This window comes from Erinaceus europaeus, chromosome 9 (assembly GCF_950295315.1).
Source record: "Erinaceus europaeus chromosome 9, mEriEur2.1, whole genome shotgun sequence".
Taxonomy (NCBI): Eukaryota; Metazoa; Chordata; class Mammalia; order Eulipotyphla; family Erinaceidae; genus Erinaceus; species Erinaceus europaeus.
This window is the reverse complement of record NC_080170.1, coordinates 5,302,753-5,326,675: the sequence shown is the minus strand read 5'-3', so window position 1 is coordinate 5,326,675 and position 23,923 is coordinate 5,302,753. Positions and strand designations below refer to the sequence as shown.

The window sequence follows — 23,923 nt, the reverse complement described above, 5'->3', positions numbered from 1 at the left end:
CACCCCTGACTCTCTAGTCCATGCCTCCCCACCCCTGACTCTCTAGTACATGCCTCCCCACCCCTGACTCTCTAGTCCATGCCTCCCCACCCCTGACTCTCTAGTACATGCCTCCCCACCCCTGACTCTCTAGTCCATGCCTCCCCACCCCTGACTCTCTAGTGCATGCCTCCCCACCCCTGACTCTCTAGTACCTGCCTCCCCACCCCTGACTCTCTAGTGCATGCCTCCCCACCCCTGACTCTCTAGTCCATGCCTCCCCACCCCTGACTCTCTAGTCCATGCCTCCCCACCCCTGACTCTCTAGTACCTGCCTCCCCACCATGACTCTCTAGTCCATGCCTCCCCACCCCTGACTCTCTAGTCCATGCCTCCCCACCCCAGACTCTCTAGTACCTGCCTCCCCACCCCTGACTCTCTAGTCCATGCCTCCCCACCCCTGACTCTCTAGTCCATGCCTCCCGACCCCTGACTCTCTAGTGCATGCCTCCCCACCATGACTCTCTAGTCCATGCCTCCCCACCCCTGACTCTCTAGTCCATGCCTCCCCACCCCTGACTCTCTAGTGCATGCCTCCCCACCCCTGACTCTCTAGTGCATGCCTCCCCACCCCTGACTCTCTAGTACCTGCCTCCCCACCCCTGACTCTCTAGTACCTGCCTCCCCACCATGACTCTCTAGTCCATGCCTCCCCACCCCAGACTCTCTACTCTAGTCCATGCCTCCCCACCCCTGACTCTCTAGTCCATGCCTCCCCACCCCTGACTCTCTAGTCCATGCCTCCCCACCCCTGACTCTCTAGTGCATGCCTCCCCACCATGACTCTCTAGTCCATGCCTCCCCACCCCTGACTCTCTAGTGCATGCCTCCCCACCCCTGACTCTCTAGTGCATGCCTCCAACCCCTGACTCTCTAGTCCATGCCTCCCCACCCCTGACTCTCTAGTACCTGCCTCCCCACCATGACTCTCTAGTCCATGCCTCCCCACCCCTGACTCTCTAGTCCATGCCTCCCCACCCCTGACTCTCTAGTCCATGCCTCCCCACCCCTGACTCTCTAGTCCATGCCTCCCCACCCCTGACTCTCTAGTCCATGCCTCCCCACCCTGACTCTCTAGTCCATGCCTCCCCACCCCTGACTCTCTAGTGCATGCCTCCCGACCCATGACTCTCTAGTCCATGCCTCCCCACCCTGACTCTCTAGTCCATGCCTCCCCACCCCTGACTCTCTAGTCCATGCCTCCCCACCCTGACTCTCTAGTGCATGCCTCCCCACCCCTGACTCTCTAGTACATGCCTCCCTACCCCTGACTCTTTAGTACATGCCTCCCCACCCCTGACTCTCTAGTCCATGACTCCCCACCCCTGACTCTCTAGTACCTGCCTCCCCACCCCTGACTCTCTAGTCCATGCCTCCCCACCCCTGACTCTCTAGTGCATGCCTCCCCACCCCTGACTCTCTAGTACCTGCCTCCCCACCATGACTCTCTAGTCCATGCCTCCCCACCCCTGACTCTCTAGTCCATGCCTCCCCACCCCTGACTCTCTAGTCCATGCCTCCCCACCCCTGACTCTCTAGTGCATGCCTCCCCACCCCTGACTCTCTAGTGCATGCCTCCCCACCCCTGACTCTCTAGTACCTGCCTCCCCACCATGACTCTCTAGTCCATGCCTCCCCACCCCTGACTCTCTAGTCCATGCCTCCCCACCCCTGACTCTCTAGTCCATGCCTCCCCACCATGACTCTCTAGTCCATGCCTCCCCACCCCTGACTCTCTAGTCCATGCCTCCCCTCCCCTGACTCTCTAGTCCATGCCTCCCCACCCCTGACTCTCTAGTCCATGCCTCCCCTCCCCTGACTCTCTAGTGCATGCCTCCCCACCCCTGACTCTCTAGTCCATGCCTCCCCACCCCTGACTCTCTAGTCCATGCCTCCCCACCCCTGACTCTCTAGTCCATGCCTCCCCACCCCTGACTCTCTAGTACCTGCCTCCCCACCCCTGACTCTCTAGTCCATGCCTCCCCACCCCTGACTCTCTAGTGCATGCCTCCCCACTCCTGACTCTCTAGTACCTGCCTCCCCACCCCTGACTCTCTAGTCCATGCCTCCCAACCCCTGACTCTCTAGTGCATGCCTCCCCACCATGACTCTCTAGTCCATGCCTCCCCACCCCTGACTCTCTAGTCCATGCCTCCCCACCCCTGACTCTCTAGTCCATGCCTCCCCACCCCTGACTCTCTAGTACCTGCCTCCCCACCCCTGACTCTCTAGTCCATGCCTCCCCACCCCTGACTCTCTAGTGCATGCCTCCCCACCCCTGACTCTCTAGTACCTGCCTCCCCACCCCTGACTCTCTAGTCCATGCCTCCCGACCCCTGACTCTCTAGTGCATGCCTCCCCACCATGACTCTCTAGTCCATGCCTCCCCACCCCTGACTCTCTAGTCCATGCCTCCCCACCCCTGACTCTCTAGTGCATGCCTCCCCACCCCTGACTCTCTAGTGCATGCCTCCCCACCCCTGACTCTCTAGTACCTGCCTCCCCACCCCTGACTCTCTAGTACCTGCCTCCCCACCATGACTCTCTAGTCCATGCCTCCCCACCCCTGACTCTCTAGTCCATGCCTCCCCACCCCTGACTCTCTAGTCCATGCCTCCCCACCCCTGACTCTCTAGTGCATGCCTCCCCACCCCTGACTCTCTAGTGCATGCCTCCCCACCCCTGACTCTCTAGTACCTGCCTCCCCACCCCTGACTCTCTAGTCCATGCCTCCCCACCCCTGACTCTCTAGTCCATGCCTCCCCACCATGACTCTCTAGTCCATGCCTCCCCACCCCTGACTCTCTAGTCCATGCCTCCCCTCCCCTGACTCTCTAGTCCATGCCTCCCCACCCCTGACTCTCTAGTGCATGCCTCCCCACCCCTGACTCTCTAGTCCATGCCTCCCCACCCCTGACTCTCTAGTCCATGCCTCCCCACCATGACTCTCTAGTCCATGCCTCCCCACCCCTGACTCTCTAGTACATGCCTCCCCACCACTGAATCTCTAGTACCTGCCTCCCCACCCCTGACTCTCTAGTACCTGCCTCCCCACCATGACTCTCTAGTCCATGCCTCCCCACCCCTGACTCTCTAGTCCATGCCTCCCCACCCCTGACTCTCTAGTCCATGCCTCCCCACCCCTGACTCTCTAGTGCATGCCTCCCCACCCCTGACTTTCTAGTACATGCCTCCCCACCCCTGACTCTCTAGTACCTGCCTCCCCACCATGACTCTCTAGTCCATGCCTCCCCACCCCTGACTCTCTAGTCCATGCCTCCCCACCCCTGACTCTCTAGTCCATGCCTCCCCACCCCTGACTCTCTAGTGCATGCCTCCCCACCCCTGACTCTCTAGTGCATGCCTCCCCACCCCTGACTCTCTAGTACCTGCCTCCCCACCCCTGACTCTCTAGTCCATGCCTCCCCACCCCTGACTCTCTAGTCCATGCCTCCCCACCCCTGACTCTCTAGTACATGCCTCCCCACCCCTGACTCTCTAGTCCATGCCTCCCCACCCCTGACTCTCTAGTACCTGCCTCCCCACCATGACTCTCTAGTCCATGCCTCCCCACCCCTGACTCTCTAGTCCATGCCTCCCCACCCCTGACTCTCTAGTACCTGCCTCCCCACCCCTGACTCTCTAGTCCATGCCTCCCCACCCCTGACTCTCTAGTGCATGCCTCCCCACCCCTGACTCTCTAGTACCTGCCTCCCCACCCCTGACTCTCTAGTCCATGCCTCCCGACCCCTGACTCTCTAGTGCATGCCTCCCCACCATGACTCTCTAGTCCATGCCTCCCCACCCCTGACTCTCTAGTCCATGCCTCCCCACCCCTGACTCTCTAGTACCTGCCTCCCCACCCCTGACTCTCTAGTCCATGCCTCCCCACCCCTGACTCTCTAGTGCATGCCTCCCCACCCCTGACTCTCTAGTACCTGCCTCCCCACCCCTGACTCTCTAGTCCATGCCTCCCCACCCCTGACTCTCTAGTCCATGCCTCCCCACCCCTGACTCTCTAGTACCTGCCTCCCCACCCCTGACTCTCTAGTCCATGCCTCCCCACCCCTGACTCTCTAGTGCATGCCTCCCCACCCCTGACTCTCTAGTACCTGCCTCCCCACCCCTGACTCTCTAGTCCATGCCTCCCGACCCCTGACTCTCTAGTGCATGCCTCCCCACCATGACTCTCTAGTCCATGCCTCCCCACCCCTGACTCTCTAGTCCATGCCTCCCCACCCCTGACTCTCTAGTCCATGCCTCCCCACCCCTGACTCTCTAGTACATCCCTCCCCACCCCTGACTCTCTAGTACCTGCCTCCCCACCCCTGACTCTCTAGTACCTGCCTCCCCACCATGACTCTCTAGTCCATGCATCCCCACCCCTGACTCTCTAGTCCATGCCTCCCCACCCCTGACTCTCTAGTCCATGCCTCCCCACCCCTGACTCTCTAGTGCATGCCTCCCCACCCCTGACTTTCTAGTACATGCCTCCCCACCCCTGACTCTCTAGTACCTGCCTCCCCACCCCTGACTCTCTAGTCCATGCCTCCCCACCCCTGACTCTCTAGTGCATGCCTCCCCACCCCTGACTCTCTAGTGCATGCCTCCCCACACCTGACTCTCTAGTACCTGCCTCCCCACCCCTGACTCTCTAGTCCATGCCTCCCCACCCCTGACTCTCTAGTCCATGCCTCCCCACCATGACTCTCTAGTCCATGCCTCCCCACCCCTGACTCTCTAGTCCATGCCTCCCCTCCCCTGACTCTCTAGTCCATGCCTCCCCACCCCTGACTCTCTAGTCCATGCCTCCCCTCCCCTGACTCTCTAGTGCATGCCTCCCCACCCCTGACTCTCTAGTGCATGCCTCCCCACCCCTGACTCTCTAGTCCATGCCTCCCCACCCCTGACTCTCTAGTCCATGCCTCCCCACCCCTGACTCTCTAGTACCTGCCTCCCCACCCCTGACTCTCTAGTCCATGCCTCCCCACCCCTGACTCTCTAGTGCATGCCTCCCCACCCCTGACTCTCTAGTACCTGCCTCCCCACCCCTGACTCTCTAGTCCATGCCTCCCGACCCCTGACTCTCTAGTGCATGCCTCCCCACCATGACTCTCTAGTCCATGCCTCCCCACCCCTGACTCTCTAGTCCATACCTCCCCACCCCTGACTCTCTAGTCCATGCCTCCCCACCCCTGACTCTCTAGTACCTGCCTCCCCACCCCTGACTCTCTAGTCCATGCCTCCCCACCCCTGACTCTCTAGTGCATGCCTCCCCACCCCTGACTCTCTAGTACCTGCCTCCCCACCCCTGACTCTCTAGTCCATGCCTCCCGACCCCTGACTCTCTAGTGCATGCCTCCCCACCATGACTCTCTAGTCCATGCCTCCCCACCCCTGACTCTCTAGTCCATGCCTCCCCACCCCTGACTCTCTAGTGCATGCCTCCCCACCCCTGACTCTCTAGTGCATGCCTCCCCACCCCTGACTCTCTAGTACCTGCCTCCCCACCCCTGACTCTCTAGTACCTGCCTCCCCACCATGACTCTCTAGTCCATGCCTCCCCACCCCTGACTCTCTAGTGCATGCCTCCCCACCCCTGACTCTCTAGTCCATGCCTCCCCACCCCTGACTCTCTAGTGCATGCCTCCCCACCCCTGACTCTCTAGTGCATGCCTCCCCACCCCTGACTCTCTAGTACCTGCCTCCCCACCCCTGACTCTCTAGTACCTGCCTCCCCACCATGACTCTCTAGTCCATGCCTCCCCACCCCTGACTCTCTAGTGCATGCCTCCCCACCCCTGACTCTCTAGTCCATGCCTCCCCACCCCTGACTCTCTAGTGCATGCCTCCCCACCCCTGACTCTCTAGTGCATGCCTCCCCACCCCTGACTCTCTAGTACCTGCCTCCCCACCCCTGACTCTCTAGTCCATGCCTCCCCACCCCTGACTCTCTAGTCCATGCCTCCCCACCATGACTCTCTAGTCCATGCCTCCCCACCCCTGACTCTCTAGTCCATGCCTCCCCTCCCCTGACTCTCTAGTCCATGCCTCCCCACCCCTGACTCTCTAGTGCATGCCTCCCCACCCCTGACTCTCTAGTCCATGCCTCCCCACCCATGACTCTCTAGTCCATGCCTCCCCACCATGACTCTCTAGTCCATGCCTCCCCACCCCTGACTCTCTAGTACATGCCTCCCCACCACTGAATCTCTTGTACCTGCCTCCCCACCCCTGACTCTCTAGTACCTGCCTCCCCACCATGACTCTCTAGTCCATGCCTCCCCACCCCTGACTCTCTAGTCCATGCCTCCCCACCCCTGACTCTCTAGTCCATGCCTCCCCACCCCTGACTCTCTAGTGCATGCCTCCCCACCCCTGACTTTCTAGTACATGCCTCCCCACCCCTGACTCTCTAGTACCTGCCTCCCCACGATGACTCTCTAGTCCATGCCTCCCCACCCCTGACTCTCTAGTCCATGCCTCCCCACCCCTGACTCTCTAGTCCATGCCTCCCCACCCCTGACTCTCTAGTGCATGCCTCCCCACCCCTGACTCTCTAGTGCATGCCTCCCCACCCCTGACTCTCTAGTACCTGCCTCCCCACCCCTGACTCTCTAGTCCATGCCTCCCCACCCCTGACTCTCTAGTCCATGCCTCCCCACCCCTGACTCTCTAGTACATGCCTCCCCACCCCTGACTCTCTAGTCCATGCCTCCCCACCCCTGACTCTCTAGTACCTGCCTCCCCACCATGACTCTCTAGTCCATGCCTCCCCACCCCTGACTCTCTAGTGCATGCCTCCCCACCCCTGACTCTCTAGTACCTGCCTCCCCACCCCTGACTCTCTAGTCCATGCCTCCCGACCCCTGACTCTCTAGTGCATGCCTCCCCACCATGACTCTCTAGTCCATGCCTCCCCACCCCTGACTCTCTAGTCCATGCCTCCCCACCCCTGACTCTCTAGTACCTGCCTCCCCACCCCTGACTCTCTAGTCCATGCCTCCCCACCCCTGACTCTCTAGTGCATGCCTCCCCACCCCTGACTCTCTAGTACCTGCCTCCCCACCCCTGACTCTCTAGTCCATGCCTCCCCACCCCTGACTCTCTAGTACATCCCTCCCCACCCCTGACTCTCTAGTACCTGCCTCCCCACCCCTGACTCTCTAGTACCTGCCTCCCCACCCCTGACTCTCTAGTCCATGCCTCCCCACCCCTGACTCTCTAGTCCATGCCTCCCCACCCCTGACTCTCTAGTCCATGCCTCCCCACCCCTGACTTTCTAGTACATGCCTTCCCACATCATGCGACCACCAGCTGTGGCGGCTGCAGCAGGTCCTAAGCATGTTCTTCCCCTCCACAGGGTGTATTTTCCTCATGCACTTCTTTTAAATTATTTTTTAATATTTATTTATTTATTCCCTTTTATTGCCCTTGTTTTATTGTAGTTATTATTGTTGTTGATGATGTCGTCGTTGTTAGGTAGAACAGAGAGAAATGGATAGAGGAGGGGAAGGCAGAGAGGGGGAGGGAAAGACAGACACCTGCAGACCTGCTTCACTGCCTGTGAAGCGACTCCCATGCAGGTGGGGAGCTGGAGACTTGAACCAGGATCCTCATGCCAGTCCTTGCGATTTGCGCCACGTGCGCTTAACCCACTGTGCTATGGCCCAACCCCCTTCCTCATGCACTTCTTTCTGTTTTACTGGATTTGGAAGCTAGTAATACAGGACAGCCCTATCTGGATTTCCTGAGCATGTACAAACTCTTACTTAAAAAGAAGACTCCATCCACTTGAGGTAGGTGTTAATTCATCCCAGGCGGGATGTGTGATACCATTTTAAGCAGGATCATTACAGGCAGGTTGAGAGGTGAGAGTGAGCCTGGCTCTGCCATCCCGTCGTCTCCTCACTGAAAGCCTCCAGGGCTTCTCACCTGCCCAGCACCTAGGACTTGTGAGGCGCACAGTAAATACGGGGAGTCATGGAGAAACCGCTTCTGGGTTTGGTCGGTGTGACTCAGTGTCTGCACCTGCAGAGGGGTGCCTTCTGGGGACACTCCGGTGAACCTGACAGGTGGAGAACCTGGGCAGGAAGTGCCCAAGCATGGATCTCAAGGTTGAGCGAAGCCAAAGCCCTCAGGAAGAATATTATATATTTTAAAATATTTATTTATTTATTTTCCCTTTTGTTGCCCTTGTTTTATTGTTGAAGATATTATTGTTGTAATTATTGATGTCATTGTTGGATGGGACAGAGAGAAATGGAGAGAGGAGGGGAAGACAGAGAGCGGGAGAGACAGACAGACACCTGCAGACCTGCTTCACCACCTGTGAAGTGACTCCCCTGCAGGTGGGGAGCTGGGGGCTCGAACTGGGATCCTTACAGTGTTCTTTACGCTTTGTGCCACCTGTGCTTTAACCGCTGAGCTACCGCCCGACTCCCTCTTCCCATTTTTTAAATTTTATTTATTTATTTTCCCTTTTGTTGCCCTTTATTGTTGTTGTAGTTATTATTGTTATTGTCGTTGTTAGATAGGACAGAGAGAAATGGAGAGAGGAGGGGAAGACAGAGAGCGGGAGAGATAGACAGACACCTGCAGACCTGCTTCACCACCTGTGAAGTGACTCCCCTGCAGGTGGGAAGCCGGGGGCTCGAACTGGGATCCTTACGCCGGTTCTTGCGCTTTGCGCCACCTGCGCTTAGCCCGCTGTGCTACCGCCTGACTTCTGAACGCTATTTTTTTTTAAACTTGCAATTAACACAACATCTGTTTCACCATCTTACAGTCCAGAAGTCTGCGGTAGTTACTAGGTCACACAACTGTCACAACCGGCTCATTTCAGAGCACTTGCCTCACCCCAGAGAACGAGCCCACAGCTCTGTGCAGGGAACCCCGATTCCCTCACTGCCGGGCCAGGGGACCACCAGCTCCCTTCCTGTCCCCAAAGACTCTCCTTCTCTTGCCAACCCAGGTGTGCAGCTGTGGCCTCTGTGCCCGTCTCTCCACAGAGCACTCTGTCTCACGGACAGTACTCTCTCCCTCCCCAAGACCCATCAGCACTCCCATGTACGGACACAGGGCGTCTCGACAGCCTGGTGGACATCTGGGTCGTGTCCACTTGGAGGTCACAGTCAATGATGCAGCCGAGCGTCTCAGAACGAGCTCTCTGTGGGCTCTCACCTCCAGCACACACCGGGTCACACTCAGAGGCTGGCCTGCCTGCCCCCAGCTCCCTGCTGCCCCCCACCCCCATGGCTCTGTCCATCCCTGGGGTGTTCCCCAAGGGTCCTACCTGGGCGTGGGATGGTGGGAGCCCCCTTCGGATGTAGACGCCGAAGAGTGCGTCCTTGCCGAGGGAGATGTTGAACTTGAGGAACTGAGGCTGCCTGATGTGCAGCTGGGCCCTCCAGAACACGCCCGGGGGCACCTCCTGGCTCACCCTGCGCCCCACTTCTGCCTCCCCGCTGTCGATGCTGCTGTTCCGCAAGGACCATGGCCCTGGAAGAGAAGGCAGCAGGTGCATACGTCAGACACGCTCACAGCACACGCCTGCTCGCACCACACCGGGGGCCGGGAGATGGCTCCTCCGGGACAGTGCACACCCGGGCCAGAACCCCAGGCGCCACCTGGGTGCACCCTGCAGGGGAAACTCCATAGGTGACGATGTGATGCTGTGGTGTTTCTCCTTCTATCTCTGCATTTTTCTTTCTGAAACTAGAGGGAAAAATAAGAAAAAAAAAAAAAAAGTCTGCTGGGAGCAGTAGAATTGGATAGGCTTGAGACCCCTGCAGGGGGAAAAAAGATTCAACTCGTGGTGAGCGACTTTCTCTTCAAATCACAACTGAAAACACCGAGGTTTAGACAACAAACCCATAAACACGGACTCCAGGGCACCGGGAGTCTTGGCACAAGGTTCTCCAGAGTGCGGCGCGTGTGACTGCTCTTAACGGATGGAACGCAGCTGGAGCTGGAGTCTGAGTTGACCACGCAAGGCTCCCAAGACCCCCGGGAGGGGCGGTGACAGCGAGATTCACTGGGTACCAGCTGCAACTCTGGCAGCTCTTTGCGGTTTTTTTTTTTTCCAGACTCAAACTAGTCCAACCCACCCTGACACTGTCGTAGATTAGGGGCAGAAAAGCCATGGTGAACAAAAACCTGTCCAAAGCAGACACAAGAGCTCCTCAGGACATGGGCGGGGTGGGTCTCCTTATCACTGGGTGCTGGGAGGCCCCTCCTTGAGGTGGAACCCGGGGACCCCACCCCTAACCCCGCCCCTCAACATGCCAGGAACTTCTCCCCTGGCTGAAACCACTTGATTCAAAACCTGGCTTGCCCACAGGTCCGTCAGGGCTGCTGTGATGAGTTCTAGAAAGACCTGTTTTTAAGGCCGATTTTATCCTGACACGAAGCCGGCCAGTGCCACCTTCACTCCGGGGGGTGGGGGGTGGCGCTTACCTGGCAGACCCAGAATTAATAGGAGCTGGGCGGAGAAACACAGTTCTCTTTTTTCTCACAGTCTTACTGTCAATAGGGAGAAGACCTAGCTGGGACCAAGTCTCCAGAAAGCCACTGATGGTTCTCTCAGACGAATGGTGAATTTGGTGGAAAATACATAATCACGTCTAGGCATTCCCCTGTGAGTTTGAGGAGTTCTACACCCGGAGCTCGGTGGTGGCACACCCGGTTAACTGCTCATAGTACTAAGCACAAGGACCTGCTCAAGGATCTGGGTTCGAGCCCCCGGCTCACCACCTGCAGGGGGAAGCTTGACAAGTAGTGAAGCAGGTCTGCAGGTATCTCTTTTTCTCTGTCCCTCTCTCTCCTCCCCCTCCTCTCTCGATTTCTCTCTGTTCTATCCAATAAAATGGAAAAATGGCTACCAGGGGCAGTGGATTTGGAGTGCCAACACTGAGCCCCAGCGATCACCCTGGAGGCAATAAATAAATAAATAAATAAACAAATAAATAAGTAATTGAGAGAGAACTTGTAGACCAATGGGAAGTCCTCTGTATGAGGTCTGTTCAATCTCTGCCCAGAGGATCTTGGGTCTTGGAAAGCTTCTGTCTCACAAGTTCAAAGGAGAAGCACACAGTCAGTCACCCGAGGGCAGGAAGTTATTCTCTCTCGTATTGAGGCCAGAGAGATATTGAGTCTATCCAGCTCTAGGGGAAATCATATACAAAGCCAACAAGCACTGAAAACAGGAGGAGGAACACGGCTTTCAGTCACATAGACTGTACAAGGATAATGAACCCTGGAAGTGTTTCCAGTGGTACTTAGTTTGCTTTTAAATCTGTTTGTTTTATGAGAGAGAGACAGAGAGAGAGAGAGAGAGAGAGAGTTAGTTGGAGAGAGATCAGAGTGCTGCTCTGTTCAGTTGGAGCTCGCGGCTGTACTGGGGATTGAACCTGGGACCTTAGGCATGGGAGTCTCAGGCTCCATGATGGGCTGTATTTCTGACCCCCTTTCCCCAAGGGGAGCTTGGGCATCTTCTCCGCATGGCGTCTTCCAGGGTAAGAAACACCACACAGCCCCAGGCGGCTCAGGGCTCTGCAGGCCCTGCACTGGTCGCCCCTCAGACAGTCCAGATGCCTTGATGTTGCAACAGAGAAGGCAGACACTCTGGCACGGGGGAGACTCTAGGCCTGGAGGGAGAGGCCTTCCTCCATGGGGACATTTGGGACTCCATGAGCTTGCCCACCTGTCTTCTGGTGAAGTGAGAATCTTAGGAAGACAGTCTGAAAAAAGTTCCCTGCAGGTTGTTGTTGTTGTTGTTGTTGTTTTTAAATAAAATGAAATTAGCTTTTGCAAGCTCTGTGGAGAAGTGTCTATTATAAGAGAAACTTCCTTGTGGACTCTTTTGAGGAACTAGGAGTTAAGTCTTTATCTTCTGTATGAAGCCTTGCAGATAAATGAACCACGCAGAGGAGTTATGTTGAAAAGACCCGGAGGTCATGAGCCAAGAGTCCCGGGGCCCAGTCCTGATGCGAAGTGACCTGGAACCTCGAGGAAGGGGCAGGGGGTGAGTGAGTGAGTGGAACCATGGTCCTCGCTGCACAGCGGCTGACTGGCTCTAGGTGCATCCGCTGGCCCCGGGCCCAGACGGCTGGCTGTGTGCTCAGCTGCTTCCCCAATGGACACCTGGGTGACCCCTCTCCAACCACATCCATCCAGGAGTCCCCAACACCAGGTGTGCCCCCTCACTCACACAATGTCCACCGAGCACTGACTATACTGTGAGGCAGTCCTGAGTGGCCCTCACAGCTGGGGTGACATTCCCATGATCACCCGTCCAGGTAGCCAGCACCCCAGAGTCCTGTGGAGTCAGTCTGGGCATCCCAGCAACAGCCATCAAAAGCCGTCCTGGGGCTGCAAGTGGGCCATGACCAAGCCTGGGCTTCCCCTGGAGCCAGACTCTTCCTTGTCCCTCGGGCTGCACAGTGAGATGTGGAGGTGACATTCACATCACCTGAAGCGGCAGAGGCTGGAGACAGGGACGTCTGGCTGATTCCCCCCCAGCCATCTGAGGAGCTTCCTGGGTGTTGGGAGCACCCAAACGAAGGACTCTGTGGACAAGTCCCCCTCCAGCCCTGCAGGGGTGCTCCCAGAGATGGGGAGCGAGGGCCCGGTGCCGGGCACACCCCAGGCCCCAGCCAGTCAGAGAAGATGCCTGCACAGCCTCTGTAGGCTCAGCACTTCACAAGGTGTCGCCACACGTCACGGAGGGCAGAGGAGGCTCTGCCCAAAGCAGAGACAGAGGGAAGGGGCTCGGGTCAGCACTTCCTCCACGTGACCCTGCTCTGCCTCGCAGGGTCTTGCCTGCTGCAGATGCAGTGAGATGCAGGACGTGGCCTTGCTCATCCCACTGTGCGTCTGTTCATCTGGAGATGAGGCTGTCTCGGGACCTCTCAGCCAGGAGAGAAGGTGTGAGAGCATCTTCTAAGGATGTGGGAGGTGAGCCCTGCACAGCTCGGCCAGCCACCCCCAGCTCCTCCTTCCTGAGACAGCGCTGGGGCAGTGCACGGAGAGCCGGACTCTCACCAAATCCTCGAGGGCGCGGCACTGCTCATGATCGTGTATTCTCTAAACACACTCGCTGCCAGGACTTCATGCCAGCGTGACACACTGCTGAGCGAACTCCTGGGGCAGCCTTTTCATCCTTTCATTTTAGACGGAGGGAGAGAGCAGAGACCCCCACAGGCCTGCCCAGCCTCCATGGGCTCCCTGGGTGCTGTGCAGGGTGCTGAGAGAGGAGAGACCCCCACAGGCCTGCCCACCCTCCATGGGCTCCCTGGGTACTGTGCAGGGTGCTGAGAGAGGAGAGACACCCCACAGCTCTGCCCACCCTCCATGGGCTCCCTGGGTGCTGTGCATGGTGCTGAGAGAGGAGAGACCCCACAGCCCTGCCCACCCTCCATGGGGCTCCCTGGGTGCTGTGCAGGGTGCTGAGAGAGGAGAGACCCACAGCCCTGCCCACCCTCCATGGGCTCCCTGGGTGCTGTGCATGGTGCTGAGAGAGAAGAGACCCCACAGCCCTGCCTACCCTCCATGGGGCTCCCTGGGTGCTGTGCAGGGTGCTGAGAGAGGAGAGACCCCACAGCCCTGCCCACCCTCCATGGGCTCCCTGGGTGCTGTGCAGGGTGCTCCCACATGGTGCTGGGGACTCAGCCTGGGGCCTCACACATGAAAGGTGTGCGCTCTTTCTGCAGAGCTATCTCCTGCTTCCTTTCTATCTTCTGCAATCCCAGCTTCTCTGAGATGTCAGATACAAACAGTTAGCTCCGGGCCAGCAGCAGTGTCCACTGACAAGTGGGCTCCGGGCAGCCCAGCCCCTTACACATCACTGGTGTCACCAGAGAAGGAGACTCTGGGTGCATTGTGGCAGCTACTCAGCTGGTCCCCGTGATGTCTCCTACTTCTCCGGTGAGACAGCCACAGAGGCAGAGTGACAGGCTGAAAGCTACACTGCTGAAACTGTGACTGGCCGGCCCCGAGACCCACCTGCCTGAGCCCTGTGTCACCTGCATTTTAGACCCTGGACCCTGCACGTGGCTAAGGGATGCCCCCCCCCCCCCAGTAGGAGGAGTGACCTGCCTGCAGGTGTGCAAGTGACCTCGTAGGGACAGCCAGGCTGCGTGAGGGTCAGGGGGAGGGACGTGGGGTGGTGGTACCATTGCACAGCCAGCCAGGAGAGGCTGGGTACGCGCCAAGCAGCAGGACGGGTTCCCAAGCAGGCCATGGAGCCGAGACCATCAGAGGAAGCCTTGAGACACCAGCGCTCAGGCAGTGACCTCCCGCCCTTCTGCAAACTTCTTAACTTTGCAAAAGCCGCATGCAGGGCGGCAGGCGTGCTGGAGCCCCAGGCTGGGCCATGTTCATCGGGAAGCTGACGGGAGGCAGAGGCAGGACAGCATCCTCCCTGCTAATCTGGCTCCTGGTCCCCTGCACTCAGCCAACGAATAAAAACCATTACGGAGTTTTTGCTGAAAGGGCAAGTGTTGAAAAACATGTTTCTAAACAGAATAACAGTCTTTGCCATTTTTCCCCAACTTGCATACCATCTGGATATCCAGATTTTTATCTTATTTTATTTTTTTTTTCCAAAGGGTAGGAGAGAAATGTGCTCCAGGCATAAATAAATGTTTACAGCTGAGTCGTAAAGCGAGAATGGTGGGGATTGGAGCAGACGGGCTGGCAGGGCTGAAACACGGCATGACGGCAGAGGGACAAGCCTGGGCGGGAATGGAGGGGGTGGCCAGCACGTGGGGGTCCTGCCTGCTGACCCGATCAGCAAGTGTCAGGACGGAGTCTGCTTAGAGTGATCCTGACTCTCGTGGGACCTTGACGTTCTAAAGGTGGCACATTTGGAAGACGCGGCATCTCCTGAGAGGCTGACAGAGGTGCCTCTAAGTGGACCAACCCAGAGACAGCACAGTGATGTCAGGACACCGGCCAGCACCCCTGGGTCCCCTTCAGGTGCCCGGAACACACAGACTTGGTTTTTTACCAGAGTCACCACCTGGGTGTGGTGTTGCGAGCTGGGGAGGAGGCGCCACCTTATAGCTGAGGGCTCTGTCTGAGAGGACAGATGCCTGGGCTCAGGTCACACAGCTGCTAAGTGACAGAGCTGGTGTCTGCGTCCTGTGCTTCTGCCCCAGTCCGCCATCACTCCGGATCTGTGGATGTTTCCGTGAACACATCACGACTTGGCCGAGGGGGAGAAGCTGGCAGGAGCTGGGATTGTGGGTTCTTCTTTGTTTCCTCGAATCTGGGCTGTTACCAGAAAGTTCTAGCTGAGCAGAAATGGGTTTGCACGTGTGTGTGTGTGTGTGTGTGTGTGTGTGTGTGTGTGTGTGTGTGTGAGAGAGAGAGAGAGAGAGAGAGAGAGAGAGAGAGAGAGAGATCTCAGAAAACTTCCCCCAGTGGAGCGAAGGGCAAATATTGGACTGTCAGAAAAGTCGTGGCTGATTTTTGCATGGAAAATACAGAAAAATACTCCAAGACTTTCCAGACAGGCCAATATTAGAGGTTCTGTGAGACAGCTGGTCTGTCTACTTGTGTCCATCTGTGCCCAGGGGTGGAGAGGGCTGCACTCCAGCAAGACCTGGTTTGCAGAGCTGGCCTAGAGAAGTCTGCTCAGCCCTGAGGTCGCAGGGAGCCTTGAATTTCTGGTGGGGTGGGCTTTTAGCAGGCCCGTGCCTGCGCTCTCTTCAGGGCCACATGCAAACCGGCTGCTTGGGATCTGCCCTGAGAGAGCTCCTCTCTGAGGGTCTAGCCGAACCCCTGGATGCCCCCATGTGACCTGACTGCACGAGCACCCGGCACCCAGTCTCTGAGCTCGAGGCTGACCTTACCCCAGGTCTGTGGAAGGAACAAGCATGGGGGCTCCCTGCTCTCGGCGGCGAGCAGCACGGGTGGGCTGGTGGGCGGCCCTGGTGGTCCTGTGCAGAGCCTGGAGCCTGGCCACATTGAGTTTTCTTTTTTCTTTCTATTTTTTTTTAATTGCTGCCAGGGTTCTCACTAGGTTTTGCTGCCGGCCATATGGATCCTCTTCTCTTAGCTCCTTTTTAAAAATTTCTTATTTGCTAGGACAGAGAGAAGCTGAGAGAGGAGGGGGAGGCAGAGAGGGAGAGATAAAGAGAGCCACCTGCCGGTGTGCCTCACCACTTGTGAGGTGTCCCCTCTGCAGGTGGGGTGTGGGGATTCGAACTTGGGTCCTTGTGTATGATAATGTGTGCTTTTTACCACTGTGTCACTGCCTTCTCCCCCTTTATTTTGTTTGATTGCCACCAGGGCCATCACTGGCGCTGTGTTGGCACTAGGAATCCACCCTGCCAGTGGCTCCCTTTCCCCCCACTTTGCCTTTCTTTCTTTCTTTCTTTCTTTCTTTCTTTCTTTCTTTCTTTCTCTCTCTCTTTCTTTCTTTCTCTTTTTAAAAAATATTTATTTATTTATTCCCTTTTGTTGCCCTTGTTGTATTGTTGTAGTTCTTATTGTTGTTGTTGATGTTGTCGTTGTTGGATAGGACAGAGAGAAATGGAGAGAGGAGGGGAAGACAGAGAGGGGGAGAGAAAGACAGACACCTGCAGACCTGCTTCACCGCCTGTGAAGCGACTCCCCTGCAGGTGGGGAGCCGGGGGCTCAGACCGAGACTGGGATCCTTATGCCGGTCCTTGTGCTTCGCGCCACGTGCGCTTAACCTGCTGTGCTACCACCCTCCTCCCCCTTTCTTTCTATTTTACTGGCTAGGACAGAGGGAAACTAAGAGAGGCAGGGAGGCTAGAGAGGGAGAGACAAAGAGAGACACCTGCAGACTTGCTCCACTGCTTGTGGTGAAGCTTCTCCCTTGCAGGTGGGGAGTGGGGATTTGAACCTGGGTTCTTGCTCATGGCAATATGTGCGCAACAAGCTTTCATTGGATGATATTGAGGAGAGAAGACAAGCCCCAGGGAATGACACATGGAAAGGGAGACGGAGAGCCCAGAACACACTTTCCTCTAAGTCAGTAACCTGGTGCTCTGTTTCCGGGGAGGGATAAGCAGAGGGGTCTGGGCAGAGCAAACTGTCCCCAAGACCAGGTAGTGAAGCACTATTGACATGCCGTCCTGCAGGCTCCGAGATGAGGCTCACACACCTGTGTTTTCCCTGCATTTTAATTTGCTGCTTCTGCTGGTTGCGGACCCAGTAATTGCTTAATAAGATCAACCTCCCTGGCAGTGTGTGGTGTGTCTTGATTAAAGCCTCATTGCAGCGAAGGCCTGTCCCAAAATGGAGGGGGTGTGAATTCATTAACTTATTGCCAATACCTCTTGATGGTAAGCCTCTGAAATACTGGTAACCTAGTCGATCGGAATTGATCCAGGTTATTTAAGCCCAGAATTTGGGGGGCGTTGAAGGGGGATGGAAGGAGGTCACTGGATCACAAAGCTTAGACCTAAGGTGACTCTTGCTTAAAAAAAAGAAGAAGTAGGTGGGGTTGTAAGAAAAATGAAAACCTTCCCAGTTTTTGTGTTTTTGCTTGTTTTTAGATCAAAGTGCATCACCAAAGAAAGAGAAGCCATCTCCTTCTAGGGAGAAAGTGCTGTTTTAGTGCCTGGGAGGAGAAATTCCAAGGCTTAGTGCTCTGGGGTGTGTGTGTGTGTGTGGGGGGGGGGGATACAGGTCCAAGAAGGATGACAGAGGACCTAGTGGGGGTTGCATTGTTATATGGAAAACTGGTAAATGTTATGCATGTACAAACTATTGTATTTACCATTGAACGTAAAACATTAATTCCACAATAAAGAAAATTAAAAAAAGAAGTGTGGGGGTGGCTGCCAGGAGGTTGAGTGGTAAGGTCCTTGTGCTACCCTCCTGCCGGCCAGCTCCATCCTGGAGGAGGCACCTCCAGTGGCCCCCAGGCCACCAGGTCCCCAGGCCGCCAGGTCCCTAGGCCCCCAGATCCCCAGGCCCCCAGGTCCCCAGGCCGCCAGGTCCCCAGGCCCCCAGGTCCCCAGGCCGCCAGGTCCCCAGGTCCCCAGGTCCCCAGGCCGCCTCTCCTCAGCAGCTCGGTAACACCTGCAAGTCTCCTGGCTGCTTCCATCAATATTTCTTTCTTTTTGAATTTTTTAAAGGAAAATTATTATCTTTATTTATTAAGCAGAGGCAGTCAGACATCAAGAGAGAAGGGGGAGATGAGAGAGGAAGAGAGACACCTGCCACCCACTCGTGACACTTTCCCCCTGCAGGTGGGGACCCGAGGCTTGAACCTGGGTCCTTGTGCATTGTAATGTGCGCTCAGCCAGGTGTGCCACCACCTGTCCCCCATGAACATTTCCATGGTTCCCCCTGCACTACTGTGAGAGCTGGGGTGCGCCAGCCCCCCAACCCCAGTCGCTGAACCCCCGCTTCAGTCGCTGGCTGTGCTCCTTGGGCCTTCCCCAGCAGAGAGCCTCCAGCAGGCCCTGTGCCAGCTCCCCGGCCCGGCACACACAGCCAGCAGACTGGACAGCAGACATGGGACATGTGGGGAGCCCTGCCTGTCTCCCCCTCTCCTAGCCCGGCTCTTGCCGACCTTCCTAGACCTGAAGGCTGTGACCTCAGAGGGCAGCTGCGCACCACCTCACCTTTGCCTCCAGATGGCAGTGTCGCCACATCGTCGCTGCCTGGTAAGCCTGTCCTTATCCCATTGTTAAAGGTGTGTCCATCTGCCGGCTGCAGTTGCCAATTGAGTCCGAGCAGATGCATTGCTGTGGGAGAGACAAAGTGAGGAGAACGTGAACGGAGCGTTCGGGGAGGCGAATGTCGGCCAGGGCCAACACCCAGTGTTGCAAAGTGGCTTCATGCCTCGGCAGGCGGCCGGGGGGGGGAGACGGGAGTGGGACACGGGGAGCTGAGCTGGGGGAGGGGGCAGTCTGGGGTGGGCCCAGCTAGGGGAGGGAGAAGCCACAGCTCAGGGCTCCTCTGGGGCCTGTTCCTGGCCGCCTTCTGTCCCCAGTCTCTGAAGGCTGCTGCTGTCACAGTGGTAGTCCTGGCCCCCAGAAGCAGCTTCTCCCAAGCCAGCCCAGAGCAAAGCAGGCCCAGGCCCAGGCCCCCCAGGGAGGTCAGCCCTCCCTACAGATGCCAGGTCCTCCCAGGACCTCCCTCTGCTGCTCTTCATGATGGTGGGTCCCTGTGACCAGAGCTTGGGGTGGGATGGGGTTCCTCCTGGAGAGATCCCTCTCTCTTGCACAGGGTCAGTGCAGAGTTCTGAAGTCACCCCCCCCCCCCACTCCCTAGCCAGGGCCAAGCCTTTCTGCTCCACAAACCCCTTTCCTGCTTGGCCGTCTGTCTGTCAGTGCAGACTCCCCACTTCCTGATGCACTGAGCACATCTCCTGTATCCTGTATCTCTGAGGGGGACCCTTCCCACAGCTCAGGATGAAAGACAAAGACCAACACCCGTCTTCTCCCAGAGCCCCCTGCCAGACTGGCTCAGAAATGCTCCATTTGCAAACATGCACGGAGCGCAGTGGGCCACAGCCTGCTCCCCACCCAGACTGCAAAAGCTGCATCTGCGGGGATTTTCGCAGGACGCTGCAGGCTAGGCTAGGCGCTGGCTGTTTCCAGCACTGCAGGAGAAGCGATGGCCTTTGACAGGGAGGGGCTCCCAGCCTGCTGGGGCTGGAACGGTCAGCTCAGCCACAGGAAATGCAATTAACAACGCTTAGGAAACTGTTCACACAGCAATTAATTCTGTAGGCCTGCGGCCACTGGAGGGCAGCCTGCCTTCCATCAAGGTAACATACCTCCCCGCACCATGGGGCGGGACCCAGGGCTGCCTGCTGAGGGGTGGTCTCCAGGTGTGTGTGTGTGTGTGCCTTTCCCGCCCAGCAGCAGAACCCCATTTCCTTTCCAGACGGCACCCTGGGGCGTGCACATAGGTCTCTCCCTTGAAGGGACCGGATCCCACAGCCTGCAGTCCTGACAAAATCCCCTGTGCAGAGGGCAGGGAACGGGTGTGGGGCTGCAGGGTGACAGCCGTAGCTCCCCAGGCTCCATTCTCAGTGAAGGGAGCGACTTCAGACTCAACGCTGGGTGGTGACACACCCTACTGAGTGCAGGCTACCATTGCCAGGACCTGGGTTCAAGCTCACTGACCCCACCTGCAGGGAGGAAGCTTCATGAGCAGTGACACAGGGCTGCAGGCCTCTCTCTCTGTCTCTCTCTCTTCCCTTCCCTCTTGATGTTTGTTTATCTAATCAATAAATAAAAATACGTTTTTTTTATAGAACTGTGCTGCCACACGGTTATCAGGGTCTCTCCTGCTGCTGGAGGGGTGTTCTCTCGTCTTGAGAGTCTCTGTTTTCAGAGAGACTCTGCCCAGTACAGCAGATGCAGCAGGGGCCCTGCAGAACCAGGGCCGACTCTCAGGTCTGAGGTGTGAGTGGGGGCTGGAGGATTCCTCCATGTCCCACCCAGCACGCACAGAGCCTTTTAAGACTGTCTGCCTGCCCAGAGCTCAGGCCTCCCCCCATCCAGAGCTCAGCCCTGCCCTCCGTGTGAGGCGCAGAGTGCGTGGCAGGGCCCAGCCCTTGGGGAACACAAAGCCTGAAGGCACTGAGCGTTGAGGGGGAAACCCCCAGCCCAAACTCCTGTCTTCAAAGATGCAAACCACCCCCCCCAACACCTGTTTGTTGTGCATATTTCCCTGGCCCCATCTGGATATTCAGAAATCCAAGGATTCTGGAGCGAGTGATGCTGCAGGGTGTGAGCAGGGGGAGGGTCGGGTAAGTAGGGGTGTGCAGGCGGCCCAGGTCAGCTCAGCTCGGCTCCCAAAAGTGAAAGGAGAACAGAGAGAGGGGGATGGATGAGGGGGGGGGGGCGGCTGGGCCTGCAGGAGACTCAAGTTTGGGCAGATTTTCTGCTGCGGAACTGTTCGCTGAGGAAATAAGTGTGAATTCTACGGGGGCCCAGCCACCTCCTCCTGCTCCCCCCTCTTTTTTTGGGGGGGGTGTTTCAAACAGGTGTGTGTTGGGGATTTCTTTTTCTTCCTAGTGGGCTGTTCCTTTTCTCTGGCCTGAGTAAGAACAGAGACCCAGGGGGAGCCGCAGAGCCAAGGAGCCTCTGGGGCACTGAGAATCCTGCTGCTTGGTGCCCTGTTGGCATGCCTGGTGGCTGGCTGGGACAGCACCCAGCACCCCATCACCCCCCTCCCTCCCTCCAATGTGGACAGAATCAAGGCTCCTCCCACAGGCCAGGGGGAAGGTGCTGGCCCTTGTTTGGGGTGAGCAGTGGGTGTCTAGTCCATGAGGCATCCTGCTAAGGCTTACTAGAACAGACAATTAGCTGGGCAGGGGGCTAGAACACAGGATCTTCAGGGAAGGTCCTGGGTTCGATCCCTGGCCCCACCAGTAACTGGAGCTGAGCAGCAGTTGGGCTGCAAAAGTAACATGCGTTCTCTCGAGTGCTTCACGATTGAAAGGAGTTTAAAGAGTGTGAGACTCGAACCCTAGCCTCAAGAGGTGTGTCTCTTATTTCTCCCTCCTGCATCGCGAGCCACTGAATGGGAGGGATCTCCCAGGCATGGAGGGAAGTCCCACCCACAAGCCCTGCTGACTAGGCACTGTGTCTGTGTACCTCATGCCCCAGCGCAAGCTAGAGACGCACCTGCCCCTGTCCTCCCAAGCTCTGGGAATAGCTGCAGAGCTGGCCAGCAGGAAAGGCTGCTAGGGCTCTGTGGACTTTTACAAGGTGTGTTTTAAAGAGAGAGGTGTTGGGCATTACGCCCTACTCCATCATTGATGCTGTGGTCTGTTTACATAATCACTGATTTGCCTGAGACCCACCCTGCCTGCAAGCTATTGGTTAACCCCACTGGTTAGAACCTTCGCAACAGCTGCTATGGAAGCTTGCTACCTTCCCGCCCTTTTCTCCACCCCCTCTCCTAGCCATTTCCTGTTCCGATTTGCCACTTTTGGTTTCTAAGATACAAAGGCGTTGTCTCTGATCGATAAAGGCATTGCATTGCGGTCCCACTCAGACACGAGTTCCTGGTCCCTCTCCTGCGTCGCTGAGTAAGCAGCAGCCCAGGCTGGCTCCGGTCGAGTTCTCTCCAACCCAGAGAGCATGTGCCCGGGAAGAAACACCCTCACACTAGGCCGGCAGAGAGGGAGAGAAGCAGGTCAGAGTATCGCCTGTATAAGCAGTGTTGGGGGTCGGACCCAGGTCCTGCGCTCCACCTGGCCAGTCCCCTGCCCCCAGCCTTGTGTGGAGGCTGATGGGTCAGAGTTGTGCTCAGCACGTGGTGTGTACAGCCTTCTGCATCTTCTGCAAGGTGCCCAGAGGGACGCTCTCACTCTGTGGAGGAGAGTCTCTGTGTGTGTGTGGGGGGGGGGGGTGTGCTCTGCCAGGGTCCTCAATCCCCAGTCTCTCTCCTGGGACAGAGGGCTCTCACCCACCTGACGGGCTGCCAGTGGACAGGGGAGGCAGGGATGGGAGGACCGGGCACCCGGGAGCAGAGAAGGCCACTCATGCCTCAGCTCCACCTCGCTGACCTTATGGCGTCAGTGCTCAGGGCCTGGATCTAGTGTCAGAACTCAGAGAGCCACACCAGTGCAGCAGGGAGAGGTGAAGGACCCTGGGTGCCCTGGGGCAAACTGCACATTCTGCCTCCAGCAGGGTCCATGTCCTGCACCTGGTGCCGCATGGCCCCGTCCTGTGGTCAGCCCACCGTCAGCTCCACTCCAAGCACACTGACGTGGGGCAGGGGCAGACGCTTCCCCTGAGGGGCCCCTGTAGCTTCCTTTCAGAAAGACAGAGAGAGCCAGGCTCTGCTGTGCTCAGAGGCCACTGTCCCACAGGGAGTGGCCCCTAGTCCTTGTCTGCCAGAAGGACTTGCCCAAAAGAGAGGCGACCAGGGATGGGCAGAGCAGGATTTGAACCTTGGTCTCTGGGCCCTGTGGGCTGCTGCTTTATTTCATCTCACCAGGAAAAACTCTCAAGACTTGAGCAGTGGTGCCTTCCACAGACAGAGAAGAGATAGAGGCCTGGGTGGGGGCGTGCTGGGTTGAGCACACACAGTCCTGAGCACAGGGACCGGCACAAGGATCCCGGGTTGAGCCCCTTCACAAGTGGTGAAGCAGGCCTGCAGGTGTCTGTCTCTCTCTCCCTCTCTATCTTCCCCCTCCTTTCTCAATTTCTCTAAGTCCTATAAAAAAATTGAAAAAAAAATGGCCACAGGAACAGTGGATTCATAGTGCAGGCATTGAGCCCTGGCAATAATACTGGAGACAAAAAAATTAAAATCAAAATTGAAAAAAAGAGAAGAGAGAGAGAGAGAGAGAGAGGAGCTGAGCATCTGGTCCATGCAGAGAGAGAGAGAGAAAGAGAGAGAGGAGCTGAGCATCTGGTCCATGCAGAGAGAGAGAGAGAGAGAGAGAGAGGAGCTGAGCATCTGGTCCATGCAGAGAGAGAGAGAGAGAGAGAGAGAGAGAGGAGCTGAGCATCTGGTCCATGCAGAGAGAGAGAGAGAGAGAGAGAGAGAGGAGCTGAGCATCTGGTCCATGCAGAGCTGTGGATGAAGCCGGGACCCTTGGGCCTGTGAGGCCAGAGCTCTACCAGCTGCACCCCCCCCACACACACACACCCCAGTGGTGACACTGTGCTTCTGTGCGCACTTCCTGCCACTGCAGACATGGGCTCCCAACTAAATAACCCTGAGTCCCCCACTTGTCTCCTTCTGCCTGGTCCCTGGTCTGCTCCCTCAGACTATGCCTTTTCCAACGCTGTGATGACGACACTCTTGGGGGAGGAGGAGAAGGAGAAGAAGGAGGAGGGGAAGGAGGAGGAGGAGGAGGGGAAGGAGGAGGAGGGGGAGAGGGAAGGGGAGAGGGTGAAGGAGGGGGAGAGGGAGAAGGAGAGGG

At 57.3% G+C, this 23,923-nt stretch overlaps 1 protein-coding gene across 1 annotated transcript in view; it reads right to left on the bottom strand.

Moving 5' to 3' along the window:
* Nucleotides 1–23,923, bottom strand: part of TENM2 (teneurin transmembrane protein 2) — a 755,069-nt gene that overhangs the window by 91,905 nt on the left and 639,241 nt on the right. Inside the window, exons 6-7 of the mRNA XM_060197006.1 lie at nucleotides 18,648–18,770; nucleotides 9,335–9,540 (exon numbers count right to left, since the gene is read on the bottom strand). Coding sequence (XP_060052989.1) covers nucleotides 9,335–9,540; nucleotides 18,648–18,770 — 329 coding nt within the window. The remainder of the gene's footprint in view (nucleotides 1–9,334; nucleotides 9,541–18,647; nucleotides 18,771–23,923) is intronic.